The sequence below is a fragment of the Convolutriloba macropyga genome, chromosome 8 (assembly GCF_964194025.1).
Source record: "Convolutriloba macropyga chromosome 8, txConMacr16.3, whole genome shotgun sequence".
In the NCBI taxonomy this organism is placed as follows: domain Eukaryota; kingdom Metazoa; phylum Xenacoelomorpha; order Acoela; family Convolutidae; genus Convolutriloba; species Convolutriloba macropyga.
In genome coordinates this window covers 7,851,034-7,867,560 of record NC_134475.1, presented here as the reverse complement: position 1 = coordinate 7,867,560, position 16,527 = coordinate 7,851,034, and the positions used below count along the sequence as shown (strand labels likewise).

The following is a 16,527-nucleotide window of genomic DNA, read 5'->3' as shown; positions in this document are numbered from 1 at the left end:
TAAATAGCGTTTCTAATTTTCGTTTTTCGTTCTTTTGAAAAAATCAATATTGTAATCGCCCATTAAAATTATTCGTTTGTTCTCAGCTGCAGCACAGTCATTTCCCAGAGCCAGTTCTGACAGAAACATTTCAGAAAGGTGTTTGGTCGGGCAGTACGAAATATTTATCAAATACTTTTTTTTATTGAACTGACATTCTACCCAGATGCTTTCGAAACGGGATTCCGAGACGGTGGTAAGATCTTAACGTTCATTAGGTTTAAATGATCTAGGTATATAGAGCAGCAGACCACCTCCACTTGTTTTGTCATGTAATGAAAGATTCCTATCTTTTCTGAAACATTGAAAATTTTCACTGCGTACTTCCCAAAAACGGATATCGTCATTCATTTTGAGCCATGTTTCTGTAAAGCCAAAAAATGTGTTTTTTCCCAAATCATCCATTTATTGCTTCAAGGTAGAGTTCTGACCAACAATACTTCTACAATTGAGGGAGAAAATCTTTACATTAGTCTTAAAAGACGCGCCTACTGTTTTAACACACTCAGCATATTTTAGAACTGGCCCTGGGTTTTGTTCTACATCTCCACATTGAATCATGATAGAAGCTTTAACTATTAAGACAAAACAAATATTTAATACACGGGAAAAAGAAATTGTAATTAAATTAAAAGCCGTTCCTGGTGTTCTATTGTTTAACACGAAAAGTGGCACCTCATGAAAATTGTCGTACACCAATTCACTTGAAGATAGAGTTCGTGAAGATAAAATAAGTAGAATAATGAGACTGATTCTCCATTTCCATGAAGTGCCTTCCCTAAACATCGATATCAATTTTGAAAAATAAAACAAGCAATACATCATCTCGCGTTACTATACGAATTATTAAAAATGATTATTTCCCCTGGTGTAGTAATAGGTTTGGTTGAAAGGTTTGCGTTGAAAAGAATGAAATTTATTTTTATTAAACGATTGGTTGAAACTGCGATTGTATTGAGCGTTTGCAATAATATTGTTTGATGTGAGAAGAAAGGGTCCTAAAACTGCATTCTTTAAAAAAGGTACTCCCTGCTGGTAATTAAAATTTAAATCATCATAAAAGAGATAGTTGTAGTGGGGTAGTTTCATCATCATTTGATGAATAGGTAATAATTTCACATTCATATTATTAGCAGAGTTTGCATAAATTTCAAGTTTTTTGTTGAAAGCAGATATTCGTTCATTAGCAACAGAGTTATAATTTGATGACTTGATTGGTGGGATTTCCATTAGCACTAGAGATTTGGGTTTAAAATTGTGAGACACTACTTCAACTAATTCAATGTATTCATTGAAAAGGTCGTTCACATCACGATGTTTTTGTTTTAAAATCGAATTGGTTCCATCTTGCAAAACAACAGTTTTAAATTCTTTCTCGGGATATTTTTCTAGAACAGCTATCTTTTCTTTTGTTGTTGAACCTCTATATGCGTGAATGCAGATGTCTTGCGGTATTGAATTATCTTTGACCAAATTCTTAACCAAACTACTTCCAAGTAATAAATTCTCCGTGTTTTCTGGAATACTAAAAGTTGAAACGTTCTCACATTGTATTTGTTATTTAAATTATGTGGTACTTCCTGATCTTTTTTGTATGTTGCCTGATCACCGTCCTGTCTGCTTTCTTTGATGTAAACGCTGCATTGTATAACATAATTTTTTATAAGGTCATCTTTTTCTTCAACTTTTTTGAAAAGGTCAACATAAATTTGATAAAGTTCGCATTTAGAGAGTTTCTCGAAGGATTGGAGGGATAGCATTGCGGTAGAAATGTACAATTTGTTTATTTACAGATGGAACAATATTAACAATAAGGGTATAATTCGTAAAAGCAAGCGAAATATATCTAATCTAAGCAAAAATCATCTTTTTAAAACATGGAGGTTAAAAGAGCAATTCAAGTTAAAACGTAGAAGCAACTGTACAGTAAAATGAAACGTTCGCTTGTCGACAAAATGAAACGTTCGCTTGTCGAAAATGAAACGTTCGCTTGTCGTAAAATGAAACGTTCGCTTGTCGTAAAATGAAACGTTCGCTTGTCGTAAAATGAAACGTTCGCTTGTCGGAAATGAAACGTTCGCTTGTCGTAAAATGAAACGTTCGCTTGTCGTAAAATGAAACGTTCGCTTGTCGTAAAATGAAACGTTCGCTTGTCGAATGAAACGTTCGCTTGTCGATGAAACGTTCGGTTGTCGAAAACGTTCGAAACGTTCGCTTGTCGAAACGTTCGCTTGTCCATTTCATATGTTTCTTCTCTCTTCTTAATTTGAACTAGACGCTTTGAAAAGTTCGTTAGCATTTCAAAGTTATGCTACTTACTATGCAATCTGGCTAAGCTTATTGGTTTATATTTAGTCCACTGAACTTGCAACGGCATTGAACGTTTCAAAGGTCAAAGTTCAAATTTAAAACATGCGGACTTTAGCATATTGATGCTCATATGCATGCCAGGAGTTTTTCAAACGTTCGCTTGCGTTGCAACTTTAAGGAACTCTCTATACTATGCAAATATCTGACTGAGCTTTTTGATTTCAGTTTGGAATTGGTCATGAAAACGGGAGCTCTCACGGGGGTAGTCGTGTCATCCGGTACCAGTATGGCAGTCTTCCAGAATACGCCGAGTGGATGCCAGAGGCATATGCCGAATGGGAGGACCTGGAAAAAGTGTCAGGCGAAAAATTGCTCAAGTAAGGAAATACTCGAAACAAACAAGGGCCAGAGAAATCAAAACTATCGCCTCAACCAAAAAAATTACCCAATACATTAATAAAAAGTTCCCCCTCCCTTCATGAAATCTAGTGAAAAAAAAATCGATCAGCATTTAGTGTGCCAAAATAAACTTCATCTAAATTGATTGAATTTTTAACGAACACATGTGCAGCTGAGGTGCACAAAACTGCAGCTGGGATGAACAATAAAATGTTTTCATCTCAGGAAATAATTTGTGCTTGTATATCAGTCATACAATTCTAGCCTCCTTATACGGGTCACAATATTTTCTGAAAAATATACCAGAAAAGCCAAGAGCAACACTAACTTTTAGCGAACTCAGCGTGATCCCTTTTTCAAATAATTTGACGTTAAAAGCGCACAACTCAACTTGGATAATCCAGCGCGGTTCTAAAATGTTACTGAAAACTCTACAAAATGCCTAAATCAAAATTTTGTTGACAAAAATTCTTTGAAAATGCTCTTCATAATTTGTATGGTATGCTCTGCTATATATACAGATTCAACCGAGGTCATATATTATTTTAAAAACACAATCTCCTCAATCTATTTTCCAAATTCTATTATAAATTTCTATCTGGCAACTTGTCATAAATATTTAATATTCTGAAAAAATTTCGGAAAAATTTTGGTAACAAAATTGAATTGAAAATGTTCTCAACAAATTGCATAAAATGCGCTGAAAGGGCTAAAATGTAAGCAGAAAATAGGTAAAGGATGACGAAAATTTTTGAGATAAACTCATTAAGCAATTTTTCTGTTCAATTTTAGTTCAATGAGCGCACTTCTTACGTGATTATGGACCAAAATTAAGCTGAAACCTCAACAATCGTGGGTGTACCTAATAGCCTTTTTCTTCTTAGCTCTTCTTAGCCTACTTGAACATAAACAGAAACAAAGTTTTTACGGTCGGTTAATGAAATTCCGATGCAAACCTGATAGCAGAACAGTACAATTCTTTCTCCAGTGATTCAATTTCTCTTTTTAAAATGCAGCTGAAACCGAGCCCACTTTTTGGGTGAGTGGACAGTTTGTTATACAAAAATGGATGATTTTCTTTAAACTTAGTTGACAAAAAAAATTTTGAAATTTTTGTAATGCTTGCTAAAGATCGCCAACTAATGTTCTTTCTAAAAAAAATCTCGACTAATTTTGTCTCCTCGCTTATTTTGTCAAATAGATCTTAAGCAAAAATAATAATTTTTATAAATTTGGTTTAAGCGTCTTGCAAATTGCATTGCAGCGAAATTGCCTAACCATTTCTTGCTGTTGCATTTCGCCTGCCAAACACTAGGAGAAATACTCGGTATCACCACACATACTAAGCATCACCGCGGTATCTTCATTTGAGGTATGATTACACCTACAAAATTTGTGTTACAGAATGTACTGAAAAAAAACTATCAGGCTACTGAGAAATCTGTAATAGGAATGATTCCCCATAGGAATGACGAGACGTAATGAAGATCCTTGAGTCAAATCCAGATCACTAATAAATTTGTTCGCAGTTCCTGTAGAAAAACATAACTGCAAAAAACTGAAAAAGTTGTGAACTATTCAACAAATTTCGATGTTAAACTGGTAACCATACCCAAATTAGTTGCGCAATTTGGTGTTCGAAGTTTTGTAACTGATTCCTACTTTATGCAATTTTTCTGTCCTCACGAATTTTTGAATGGTTTGTATCGCTAACTGTTCAATTAACTTGTTTGCTGAAATTCTAAGCTGAGCTAAACTAAGCTGAGCTTTTTAACCATTCTCACAACAGAACAACTCATATTCTTATACTTTCAGGTTCTTGCTCAGCAAAAAAACATTCAATTATAGCCTAAAACTTTTTTCAATGAAATCTTTAATATTTATTAAATATTCAATCTAATTGCTTTTTATTGTTTCAAACGCTTTCCTCTGAAGATTTTGCAGAATATAAAATAAATTGGGAGGTTTGGTAAAAATGGACCGAAAAATCACTGAGATTATCTGTTTAAATTATTTTTTCTGTAGCTTCAATTCATATTCAAGAGGAGAATGAAAAAATTTGCTGCAATTTTTTTTTAAAAAACTGTGAGATATATTATCTGCGAATCAATCATATCGCGTTGATTATTAGGCATTCATGTGTTCAATTTTTTAAATAGTCATCCGTAATTTTCAACCCATCCTTTTCGACCTTCAAGACTAGAAAACAGTATGTAAGAAAAGTACCAATCCGATTTCCGCTACTTGTGGTCTAAATTGTGAGAAAATAATTGCAGGGAATTGTTTTCGAAAAACTAAAAATGAGAGAGTGAATCTCAATAATTTGTAAAAATTATTTCAAAGAATTTAAGCTATACGAAAAAATTAAAACAATGGTGATTATTTCAACGTTATTGCGCTTCGGTTCGGTTTGAAAATTATTTCTTATTCCTAATATTTGCTGCAAACAAAACTAACAAAAAATTTTGCTGTGTGTCTTCGGTGTAATTTTTCCAAACAAAGTTGGTTGTTGTCTACGTTGTTGTTCTATCAAAAGTTTAGCGGCAATATATTTGAACTACCTACGTAAAGAAAAACAAACACCTCGGTACCGTTACTGCAACAATACAAAGCCATTGCCAACAGCAATTTCTTAACGACCACTGAATCCACCATAAAAAGATTGAGTTAAATGGAGAAAATGACATTACTTTGATCTGAATTATATTGCAGAACCCCAATTCCACCTTAAGTGTTTGTTTTCATTTGAATCATTTTTTTTAAACAAAAATTTAATCATCCTATGTTGTTCATCCTACTCAAATTAATTTCAGTTAAGCTCTTATCTCATTGGTTGTCCTTGAAAAATCTTTGTTCTTTTTGCGCCCAGAAATTCTAAGTTTACTTCTTCATTTAGGAAATAAATTGAAAGAAAACAAAACCTCATATGTAAGTTCAGGGACGAATTTTTCTGTGTAACTTCAATTCAAATTGAAGAGGAGGATATAAAAATGTATGTGCCAATCAATCGTATCATGTTGATTGCGGGCATTGGTGTGTTCAGCTTTTTAACTGTTCATCCGTAATTTTTAATCCATTGATTTGACCTTCAAGACTGGAAAACAGAATGCAAGAAAAGTACCAAATAGATTTTGGCTATTAGTGGTGTTAATTGTGAAAAAATAATTGAAGGGAATTGTTTTTGATAAATTTAGATAGGGAGAGTGAATCTCAATAGTTTATTAAAAATTAATTAAAATTAAAAGAATCTGAGCTATACCAGAAAAATAAAACAATGGTGCTCATTTCAACGTTATTGCACTTCGGCTCGGCCTGAAAATTATTCCGTTTTCGTAATATTTCCCGGAAACAAAATTAGCAAACAATTTTGCTGTGTGTGTCCTGAGTGTAACTTCTTTCAACAAAGTTGGTGGTTTTTTAAGTTGTTTTCCATCTAAAATGTTGTTATGGTGATAACTTGTTTAGCAGCAATATATTTGAACTACCTACCTATAGAAAAACAAAAACCTCGGTACCGTTAGAGCAAGAACAAGTGGCCATTGCCAGCAGCAAATTTTTGACAACCACAAAATCTACCATATAAAAATCGATTTAACTGGAAAAAATGACATTATTTTGATCTGAATTATTTTGCAGAGTCCCAATTCCACCTTAATTATTGGTTTTGATTTGAATCACTTGTATGCCACCAATGTTTAATCATCCTATGTTGTTCATCCCACTCAAGCTCTTTCTAGTTAAGATCTTATCTCATTGGTTGTCATTGAGGCATCTTCTTTCATTTTGCGCCCAAAATTTCTAGGTTTATTTGATTTAGGAAATAAATCGAAAGAAAACAAAACTTCATTTGTAAGTTCAAGTACGAATAGAATGTAAGATTAGCCAGCTAAGTATAAAAAATTGTTTCTCTTCCATTAACTAACACTATCAGATATAAAAGATTTCTTCAAAGTTTTGCAAGACTCCTGTTTATTATACGGTATTTACACGATTATGCGTTTCAATTAGAGTTTGTTGAAACATTTCTGCTGTTTTAATTACAAATTTTTCTTCCCTTCTTTCGAACTCAGATTATTTTTGAAGCTTTTCACTCATTTTGAGTAAAACCACGACAGTTTTTTATTGATTCCATTTTTGAATTGCGCATAATAGTCGAAAATGGAGCTTATAAGTGGTAAAAGGTTTCTTCAATCGTGAAAATTTTGGAAAAACATCGTCTGGGATTATGCTGTGCCTGTGCATGCAGTATTATTTAGCACCCTGCTCGACAACTGTTAATGATTTTTCATGAATTTTGTAATACATAATTTATCTTCACCTTGCTAGATTGCACACTTAAAAAGTCTTGCTAGTCTACTATCCGATTATCTCGAATAAAAATTTTGACGGTTAACTATTGAACTTTCAAAAACTTCAGGGCTGACAAAATTTTTCTCTGCTGCCAGCGGAATGCAATAAAAAGAATTTTACTGCTTAAAACCCTAAATCTAGCAAAATTTCAGCGCTCTCACCACATTCACAGCTAAAAGATGTAAGTTTACTGCTGTGAAAAACTAAGTTTTTCGGCGAATATTTCTTTCTATTTCGACAAAACCTCGACAGGTATTTTTCAGCTTAACTGGAGGCGTAAGTCTGTTCTCCTCAAAAGCTGTGCTGGATCCGTGTGTTAAAAATCTGGAAGACTTTAATATAGCATACAGTGTGTTGAGTACTGACGAAGCCAACGAGAAGTATCCCATGATGAGAATTGAGCCGGAGATGGCCTATGTCTTGGAAGAGTACAAAATGGGCGCAGTTCGACCAGATTTTTGTCTAAAGGCCACTGTGGTTAGTACCCTATATATGCGAAAAAATTCTGTTCAGGTAATTTTAAGTATAGCAAGAGTTTACAGTGAAAAAAGAGCTAGAGAGGAAAGTTCACGAAACAACTATCCCCCGCGAGGATCAAATTTTTGAATTGACAAACATTTTTATCTGAAAAACTGCAACAAAAAACAAAAGAACGACTTTTGATAACCACGAAAATAAATTAATTGTTCATTTTCGCGTGATCAAAAAAAATTAGTTCAGGTAATATTTCCGAAAAATTTCAAGTAAATTCAGGAAGTAAAATATCAGGCAGTAAAAAATTCAGATAATTCTTTTTGTTCCGTTCAGGTAATTTCAGGTTCAGCTAGAGTTTACTTTGACCGTTCATTTAATTTTTCAGAAAAGTAGTTTTAGGTAAAAATTCGGGCAGTGATACCAGAATATCTGGTCAAAATTGCAGGCATTTTTTAGATGTGTTCATTTGTAGTTCAAGTGATAAGTTAAAATAGTTAAATTTCAAGGATTAACTGTTTGAAAATTTTCTTGGACAAAAAATAAAAACTTTTTGCTGAAATTATTTGATTTTTTGTTTAAAAATGTGGTAAAGAGGATTAACTTGTCAACATTTCATTATTCCGCTTGCAAAATAAATTTGTGTAATTGTTTAGTAATAAAGAGTGTAGGAGAAAACGATTACAATTTTAGAGGTCATCATGGAACAAGCACGGCTTTTCCCGATTGTATTTTGGAAGGAAACAAAAATGGGATAAAGCGGATCAATCTGTCGCTATATCGCTTTTGCAGCTGCATAATTATTCTTGAGCCTCCCAATCGAAACTGAACAGTAAACACAACAATAAAGGCAAAAAGAAATTGTTCTGTACGTTAGCAGGGGACCTAACTGATCGCAGGTATATTCTACATTTCAGAGCCGACAGTATCCATTTTTTTCTAAACAGTCAGATTGTGCAAAAATATTAATAATTTCTTTGCAACTTGAGAAAGTGCATCGTTTCGTAGGCTGACTCAATCACTTGTAGACCATATACCATATTGCAACTGAAATTAAAAGTTGACATAACGTTTTCTGTCTTGAAAGCTTATGATCAAAATCTTAACTACAAATCGCTGGTTTCAATGCAAATAAATTGTGAGAAAATCCTCTTTTTTCAAACTTTTTGTCGTATACTTTTTAGGTTTCACACATATGCCATGAAAAATTAATCTAACGTTATGCTCTGAAGAGTATTTCACTCAACACTGGATTGATGACAGAGAAATTATGAAAATCTCAAAAGAGTTTGATGGTTTCGAAAAATTTTCAACTCAGCAAGAAATAAAAAAAAATTGTTGTTTCAGAATCAAGCATTAAAAATGAGGGAAAAACTTTCAGCAACGTTTGATCATTGAGCTAACTTTTTCTTTTCCTTAAAAGATTGATAGATGTCCTGAAGTGTTGTCAACTTTCCTATAAAGGATTAACAGCCGCCGTCAACCTCTCATAGGCTTTTATTTAGGCAATCTTTTTTTAATTTTTTTACTTCTTTTTCGTTTTACATCGCTTTTCACAGTTGATTTCTGACTTACCTAACTCTGTTTCAACTGAATTGATTTTAAATTTGATTCAAAAAACTTACGGAAATACGTTTAAGGTCAGAGGGCTAAATCAAGAAATCAAAGGAAAAGGGTTAATCCAATAAAACCCGGAGACTAACAATTATTATTTAAAGACTTAAGTTATCAAAGTTCCTTAGAGTATACTGCTAATCGGTTTTTGTGTTAAGCTTAATGCTTCTTCCGAGATAGAATTTTAACTCGCAACATTTATTGAAATAAATGAAACTGCACACCAAATCAGAACACTTTTGATACTTGGTAAAAAACAGTTTGTTGACGACTTTTGTCGTGCTTTAAGTTAACAAAGTTCCTTTGAGTATTTTGCTGCCTTGTACTTGCATTAAGCTAATTGTTCTCCATTTTGAAAGGAGAATCCAGCTTATTATCTAATTTAATGAAAAGGTAAGAAATCAGAAAACTTTTTATCACTTAGAAAAATCTAGGTTGTAGTCAAATTTTACCTTTGTTTATCTAACTTTTTTTAATCTCAAAGCCTCTCACCGGGGTCAACGGCGGATAATTTCCGGCATTTTGGCGCAATGTTTAACTATGTTATGATATCCTATTATCGTGCTGGGATCATTTATGATTTCCTGGTATTCATACATTGATCATCAATGATTTCTTGACAATCATACATGTATCATAAATGATTTCCTGATAATCATACTTTTATCATAAATGGTTTTAGGTTAATCAGAGTAGTCTCAAATGAGTTCTCTTTTATGATCTCCTACTAATCATGCAGGTATCATATATAATGTCCTTGTTAACATACTAAGTCATATATGATTTCCTGGTAATCGTACAAAGATCGTACTAAGAAATAGCGTATGACTTGTATGTCATCATATTTGATTTTTTATGACTACTAAGATATGATAACTCGGGAAATTCTTTTTTCATATACAACTTTGGTCGAGCACTAACTTTTCATGGGTCGAAACCATTTCTTCTCAAATACACCTGGTTCTCTCCAAATTGTTTTCATAAGTCCAGTTTTTTCATGCCTTATACCGCTCGAGGACGGCGCTTTAATAACGTGAGGTCTAGACTAGTTTACTGTGCTTACCATCATCCATTTCTTCAGATCATTGAAAAAGTTGTGGGTAATTTTCAGGACCAATTTGTGAAGCTGGGAGGAGTTCTGAAGGATAAAGAGCCAGTGTCGTCCATCTCAGAGGAGAATGACACAGTGATTGTGGAATGTGAGAGTGGTGTGTGCTACAAAGGATCCAAATTAATCATATGTGCTGGTACTTGGCTCAACAGGTTGCTGGCCCCAATGGGTCTGAAACTGGATCTGAGGGTTAGAATTTTCGGGTCTTTCCGCTTATCGCATTCAAACGCGGTCGGTAGGCTAAGTGAAAACGAGATAGCTGAAAAAATGTCCCACTCAAACTAATCTTGATAAATGTTCTTAATTCACCGCTAAAAACTGCAACTCTTACAAAACTCACCGCTAAAAACCGCAAAATTTACAAAAATTAGCCGCTTTCACCACATTAATCGCTAAAAGATGTGGGTGCTTTGCGGTGAAAAAGGTTTTTTTTCACCGCTATTCACCGCACTTCTTACATCATTTTGTCGACAAAACCTCAACCCGGGAAGACATACCTTGATCTTGATTTCGTTGACAAAATTGGGCTGTAATATCTTGATAAACTAACTTTTCAGGTTTTTTGACAAAAGTCTTGGTGAGGAATAAACTTTCTTTAAACATATGCGAAAATATTGCAAGTTTATATATGTCTTGAAGATGTTACAAGAATCCTATAACGGTGTGTCATATGACGATGCTTTTGTTTCGTTTCACTGGGGTAGTCATTAAATTATGTGATTCAATTTCCGATCCAATAATTTCCGATATATATCTTAGTAATTGGTAATCGATAATATAATTGATAATAAATATAATTCATAATAATTGATCATATAAAAGGACAGTTTAATTTTTGCAGTTTATTCGACAGCAATGCTCGACCTCCGTGCTTGGTAGTAATATATTAGTGGATAAAAATCAGATAAAGGGTAAGTTAGTTAGAGCTCAAGATTTCACTATTTGAAGAAAATAGAAATAATTGTTTCACGTTCTCGTATTGGATCTTTTCCGATTGTCACCCCCCCCCCCCCACAAAGCCTAGTTGGTGTTTATTATTTATGCACCACCAAGCGCACGTGCCATTTTTTGCATAAAGATTTGCTATAATATGACACGTGCTCTCTAAAGCGGGGGGGGGGGGGTGAGGGGGCACATAATGAAAAGATCTCACATTTTATTGCAAGAAAGGTCCTCCAGGCTGATGAACTGCCTAAAATATTTAAACGTGACAAATATTTGGGAAAAATCTTTAACATCCTCTATATAACTATCCGCTGAAATATGCCCATAAATGAGAAATCTAATACGGAATTGTGTTGAAAATGCTGGCTCCAAATTTTTAAAATACGTTAAATTTTGTTCGACTTAAGAAGTACGCTGAACTCAGATAAATGTGCTATAGTCCCCTTCTGTACATATCCAACATTTGGATTTTCAGATCTTCATTTTTGGATATTCAAATTCTCATTCAAATTCTTTTTTTGTTTATCATATCCCCAAGATTTAAATTTTTGTATGAGAGAGGGAGAGTTAATTCCTCTGAGTATAAATAAACATCAAAATATAACACATAACAAAATTTCCTACTTTTAGAGTTCAAGATCAGAAAGCGTCAAGTTTGTACACTCAGAGAGGACAGTTTACGGATCCGACTGGATCACTGAGCACTGCCCTTAATTGTTTCAGATCTTCAAGATAACGATTCCTTATTGGAGAGAGACAAGAGAGGACATGAAGATAACCACGACTCAGTTCCATGTGGCTGAGAATGTCTACCTCTTGCCCGAAATGGAGAAGAAAGGTCATCTCAAGGTCATATCTTCACTCTCAAATTGGTTCATTAGAAAAATTTACGATCTTTTCCGTTTGTGCCCCCAGCTTAGTGGGCGCATGTTATTTGCACCCCCAGACGAACATGCCATATTTTTACATAATGATTTACTATGTAATGGCACGTGTTCTGTGACTGGGGGCGCATAAAGTAATGGGGGGGGGGGGCAACGGAATAGATCCGAACTCATTTCACGTTTGATGTCATTTCTCTTGATCATGTCACGTTTTAACGTTGAGTTGTCCCGGATCATCTCTAAAGTCTTGAGCTATGTAACTGAATAAAAACGCACAAGTAAAAAATAATCGTGCTCAATTAAACGTTGTGCTTGCATGAACTGGTTGATTAATGATACAGCCAAAAATGTTTAAATCACTGATTAGAGCCAGAAACTTAATATTTCTTAACCAAGTCCGTTACCATGGGCTCACTTGTCTCTTGCTTTGAAGTTCGAAAATGTCTCCCGGAATCGAGTCTGGTTTTCAGGCGATTGAGTTTCAGAATTCTTTCTCTGGAGTTTCTGTTGGAGGTTTTTGTAGGCCAAGATTTGCATTCTTTAATAATACATAACATACTTAATGCTTTCGGCAACTTCAACAAATCCATTGAAAGAATTTGTCAGTAAAAGAGCCATGTATTAAATTCTCATTCTATTGCTCTCAGTACATACAAAGAAATGTCTTGGAGCAATGAAAAGATTTTTCTTCTGTACTTCTTGAGCTTCGTATTAACGTTTTTGGTTACTTTTTCTCCTCTGAAATGTTACAGGGGGCTGTCGAAACGGAAGAGATCCAAAATACAAAACACATTTAATAGTTTAACTTCACCCGCACACACACACGTAGACATTACAAATATATATATATATATATATATATATATATATATATATATATATATATATATATATATATATACAAAGATATGTATAATTACAAACACACGGACACACACAAACACGTATACACACGCACTCACACATATACACATGCGCACTTACACACATGCACACACATACAAGTACACTTACAAACACACACATATACGCATACATGCACACTTACACACGCGCACAATGCATACATAAGCACATACACACACACACTTACTCACATATATACGCATACATACCCACACCCACACACACACATACCCACACACACACACACACACACACACACACACACACACACACACACACACACACACACACACACACACACACACACACATACACACACACATACACACACACACACACACACACACACACACACACTCACACACACACACACACATGCGCACGCACTTACGCACATATGCGCACACATACACACACAGAGAGAGAGAGAGTTTTTAGCGTTGACTTGACGACACTGAGCAGTTTGATTTGATTTTAAATCCGAATATGTTGGAAATACCCCAATCATCTTCGAAATTGTGAGGCTGAATATTACTGCATAACTGTGTAGATTGGGACCTCATTGTTATTTGAATAGACGCTACTCTTACAATATTCGAAGAACTCGTAAAATGATATCAACCTTTCCTCCAATTTTCAAACAATGGGTCAGAACTTTGTTTTTTTTTAATTTTTAACATATATTCAAGGTGTGCTTGGTTGGTGAAAGCATGGTTGAAATCATTTCTAAGTTCAGTCGATTCTCAGAAAGTTTTCTTGCGATCAGCCTTGTGCCCACAAATCACCATGGTGCCCACGGTCAGAACTTGAGGTCTTTTTACCTTTTCATTCTCTAAATAAGATATGACATATTTTTTACCCCCCTCCCTCAAGCAAAAAATCGGAAAATATCCAATTTGTCTAATTTTGGCAAATTTTTATAGTTCCTACGACACGAGGGACCAGTGATATCTGAGCCAGAGGACAGTTCCAGATCTGAGGCTGAAAAACAGGAGGCGATTGATGCAGACCTCGCTATTCTCAAGGACATTGTCAAGAAAAGAATGCCGTACGTTGATCCAGAACCAGCCAGCATTGAGCATTGTAGATACACGGTACCGTTTTTCTCATATCTTCTTTAATAGATTAATCGGGTAGAACTGAACAAAGTTGGCCCCGTGCTAAAATGTTGGCACCTTATGGTATAGCTACCCTAGTTTAGAACACCGAACATAAACAACGTAAGATAACATCGGTATCTCTGGCTTTAAACGTAAGAGGGCTTCGGTACTTTCGGTATCTTCGTTTTGGAACGCTAGAGGGTACCGGGAATTTCTCTCGACGACTAGGGAAACGCGTTGGGGGGGGGGGGGGGGGGTTAGTAATAGCCTCACTAATCTTTGTGGGGGACCATAATTGCTTCCTGAGGTTTACTCCCGTCCCTATCTATATTTTTCTGTAGCGCTATCACATTTCTATAGGAAGTTCAAAATGGATCCAAATGATTCAAAATGTGTTTTAAAATGGAAAATTATTCGTTGCCGAACTCTAGAATAGAACAACTAACATCTGGGTGAATCTGAGTATACGTTCTTAGCGAAAATGAAAGAATCATTGAAAAAGTTCTGCTTTGGAGAGCTGAACGTTGAATTTTTCGGATGTGTCCAACTAAACCCCCCCCCCCCCTCATGAAATTACCACCAACCTCCTGCGGTATATTTACAATAGTTCAGTGGAGAGGGTGAGGGCCATAGGGAGGGCTATATGACGTTATATGACCACTAAGCGGCGGGGGGGTTAATAACGGGAGAGCAGGCTATAACATTAATTTCAAAACCACAGTCAATTTCAGATGTCGCCTGACTCGCATTTTATAATGGACAAGCTGCCTGGATACAGCCGGATAGTAGTGGGAGGCGCCTTCTCTGGCCATGGGTTCAAAATGGCCCCAGTCAGTGGGAAAATCCTTGTCAATCTGGCAACAGACAAGCCAGTGAAATATGATCTAACCAAAATGAACATTGCTAGATTGCTGATTGATTGCAAATAAATAATTTTCTGGCTTTCTTAAATAACAAAAGTTGAGGTTAATGGAAAAAAATCTCAGAATTTTGGTATAATTTGAAATTAGGAATCATTCATTTTGATGTAAACTACAATGTAAATTCAATATTTATGGTCAATAAGAGCCTCAAAAGAAAATTTTTTCATCAGAGAGACCTTTTTTTCTCAGCAGAAGACTTTCAGAAAAATTGAGCTCAAAAAAAGTTTGCGCGACAGAACTCTTCGATTTAATTCCATTCAAAAACTTATTCGCCTGATCCACATAAAAAGGTATGGTTAACACTTTATTTTTGGGGGTTGGGCAGTGACGCACAAAAAATGCACCATATACAAGTTTACGTGCATTCTCATGCGTTTTTTTACTAATTTAATTATATAATTGGGTAATTTCTTGGGTGTAAGATTGCAAACAATGTAAAAAGTCAAACAATAATGTTACTTTAAAAACCAAAGTTTAACTTTGTGATGTGCCACTTTTGCAATTTATTTGAAAAGCCCAAGTAACTTTGGAAAAATACTCTCTACTCATGTTATGCAAAATTATAAAAGCTTAAAGCTCAAGACTTTTTAAAAAGATTTTTTTAGGAGAACCTAACCTAGTTGGGCTCCTTTAAACGACTTAAAGAGTAAAGAGCTAGGTCTACTTAATTCTGCGCGAGAAGTAGACTTACCTAAATATATCTAACTAACCCACTCAAGAAAACACTAACTAACCCACTGAAGATATGCTTCAATTAGAACGGTGGTTACCCTATACTATATTTATAAAGGAGAAAAGATTCTTCTCAGTCTGTGATTGATGGAGAATATTGGAAAATACACATTAAACAATTTCATCTGCTTCATCCATCCTGAGTTAAGAATTTCTTCGAGATTTGCATTGCAACTGAAAATCTTTTGAATGTAATTGTCCCTGTCAAGTAAAGTACGTGACTAGTGTCCTCAGTTAGCGGTCCATATTGTATCTGTTGTGAAGCCAGTAGGGCAAGTGAAGTTGTATCCTGTTGTGTTTTCCAACGGTTTCTCAGTGATCTCCTGTGTCTCGTGTGTAGCAATATACTTTATCGATATTCAAAATCGAAATCGGCAACGTATATCTGAGGATCTAGGAAGAGCTCTAGAACATTCCGGATCACGAGCAAGACATGCCGCAAAAAGTCGGGGATAGATGTGGCTGCATTTCAACGTTGACTTCCACCACCGAGCTTCTGCGGCGTGTCTTGCTCTTGATCTAAATTTTATAGAATGCCTTTGCGATCTTCAGAATCGCACTTTGCAATTTGACTTCTAACCTCAATAAAATACGTTGCTGCCCACGAGACACAGTTATCACCATAGGGAAACAGCTTTTTCCGGAGATCTCAAAATAAATTTTCCTTTTGTTAATTGTTGGACTAAGATTCAATTAAATAGGATGTCAATGCTGTTCTAGTGATTTTTCGAGGTTTTATGAGC

At 35.0% G+C, this 16,527-nt stretch overlaps 1 protein-coding gene across 1 annotated transcript; it reads left to right on the top strand.

Moving 5' to 3' along the window:
- The first annotated feature begins 1,916 nt into the window (after positions 1 to 1,916).
- LOC142344344 (peroxisomal sarcosine oxidase-like) lies at positions 1,917 to 15,223 on the top strand. Its single transcript, XM_075395931.1, has 7 exons — positions 1,917 to 1,922; positions 2,575 to 2,726; positions 7,362 to 7,575; positions 10,295 to 10,483; positions 11,963 to 12,088; positions 13,953 to 14,123; positions 14,861 to 15,223. The coding sequence occupies exons 1-7, from the start codon at positions 1,917 to 1,919 to the stop codon at positions 15,056 to 15,058; spliced, it is 1,056 nt and encodes a 351-aa protein (XP_075252046.1). The 3' UTR covers positions 15,059 to 15,223.
- Positions 15,224 to 16,527: the final 1,304 nt, after the last annotated feature.

Excerpts from the sequence above, each read along its gene's own strand:
- LOC142344344 (XM_075395931.1), top strand. Across the intron at positions 7,576-10,294 it reads TTTGTCTAAAGGCCACTGTG|GACCAATTTGTGAAGCTGGG; the intron begins GTTAGTACCCTA and ends GGTAATTTTCAG. Across the intron at positions 12,089-13,952 it reads AGAAGAAAGGTCATCTCAAG|TTCCTACGACACGAGGGACC; the intron begins GTCATATCTTCA and ends AAATTTTTATAG.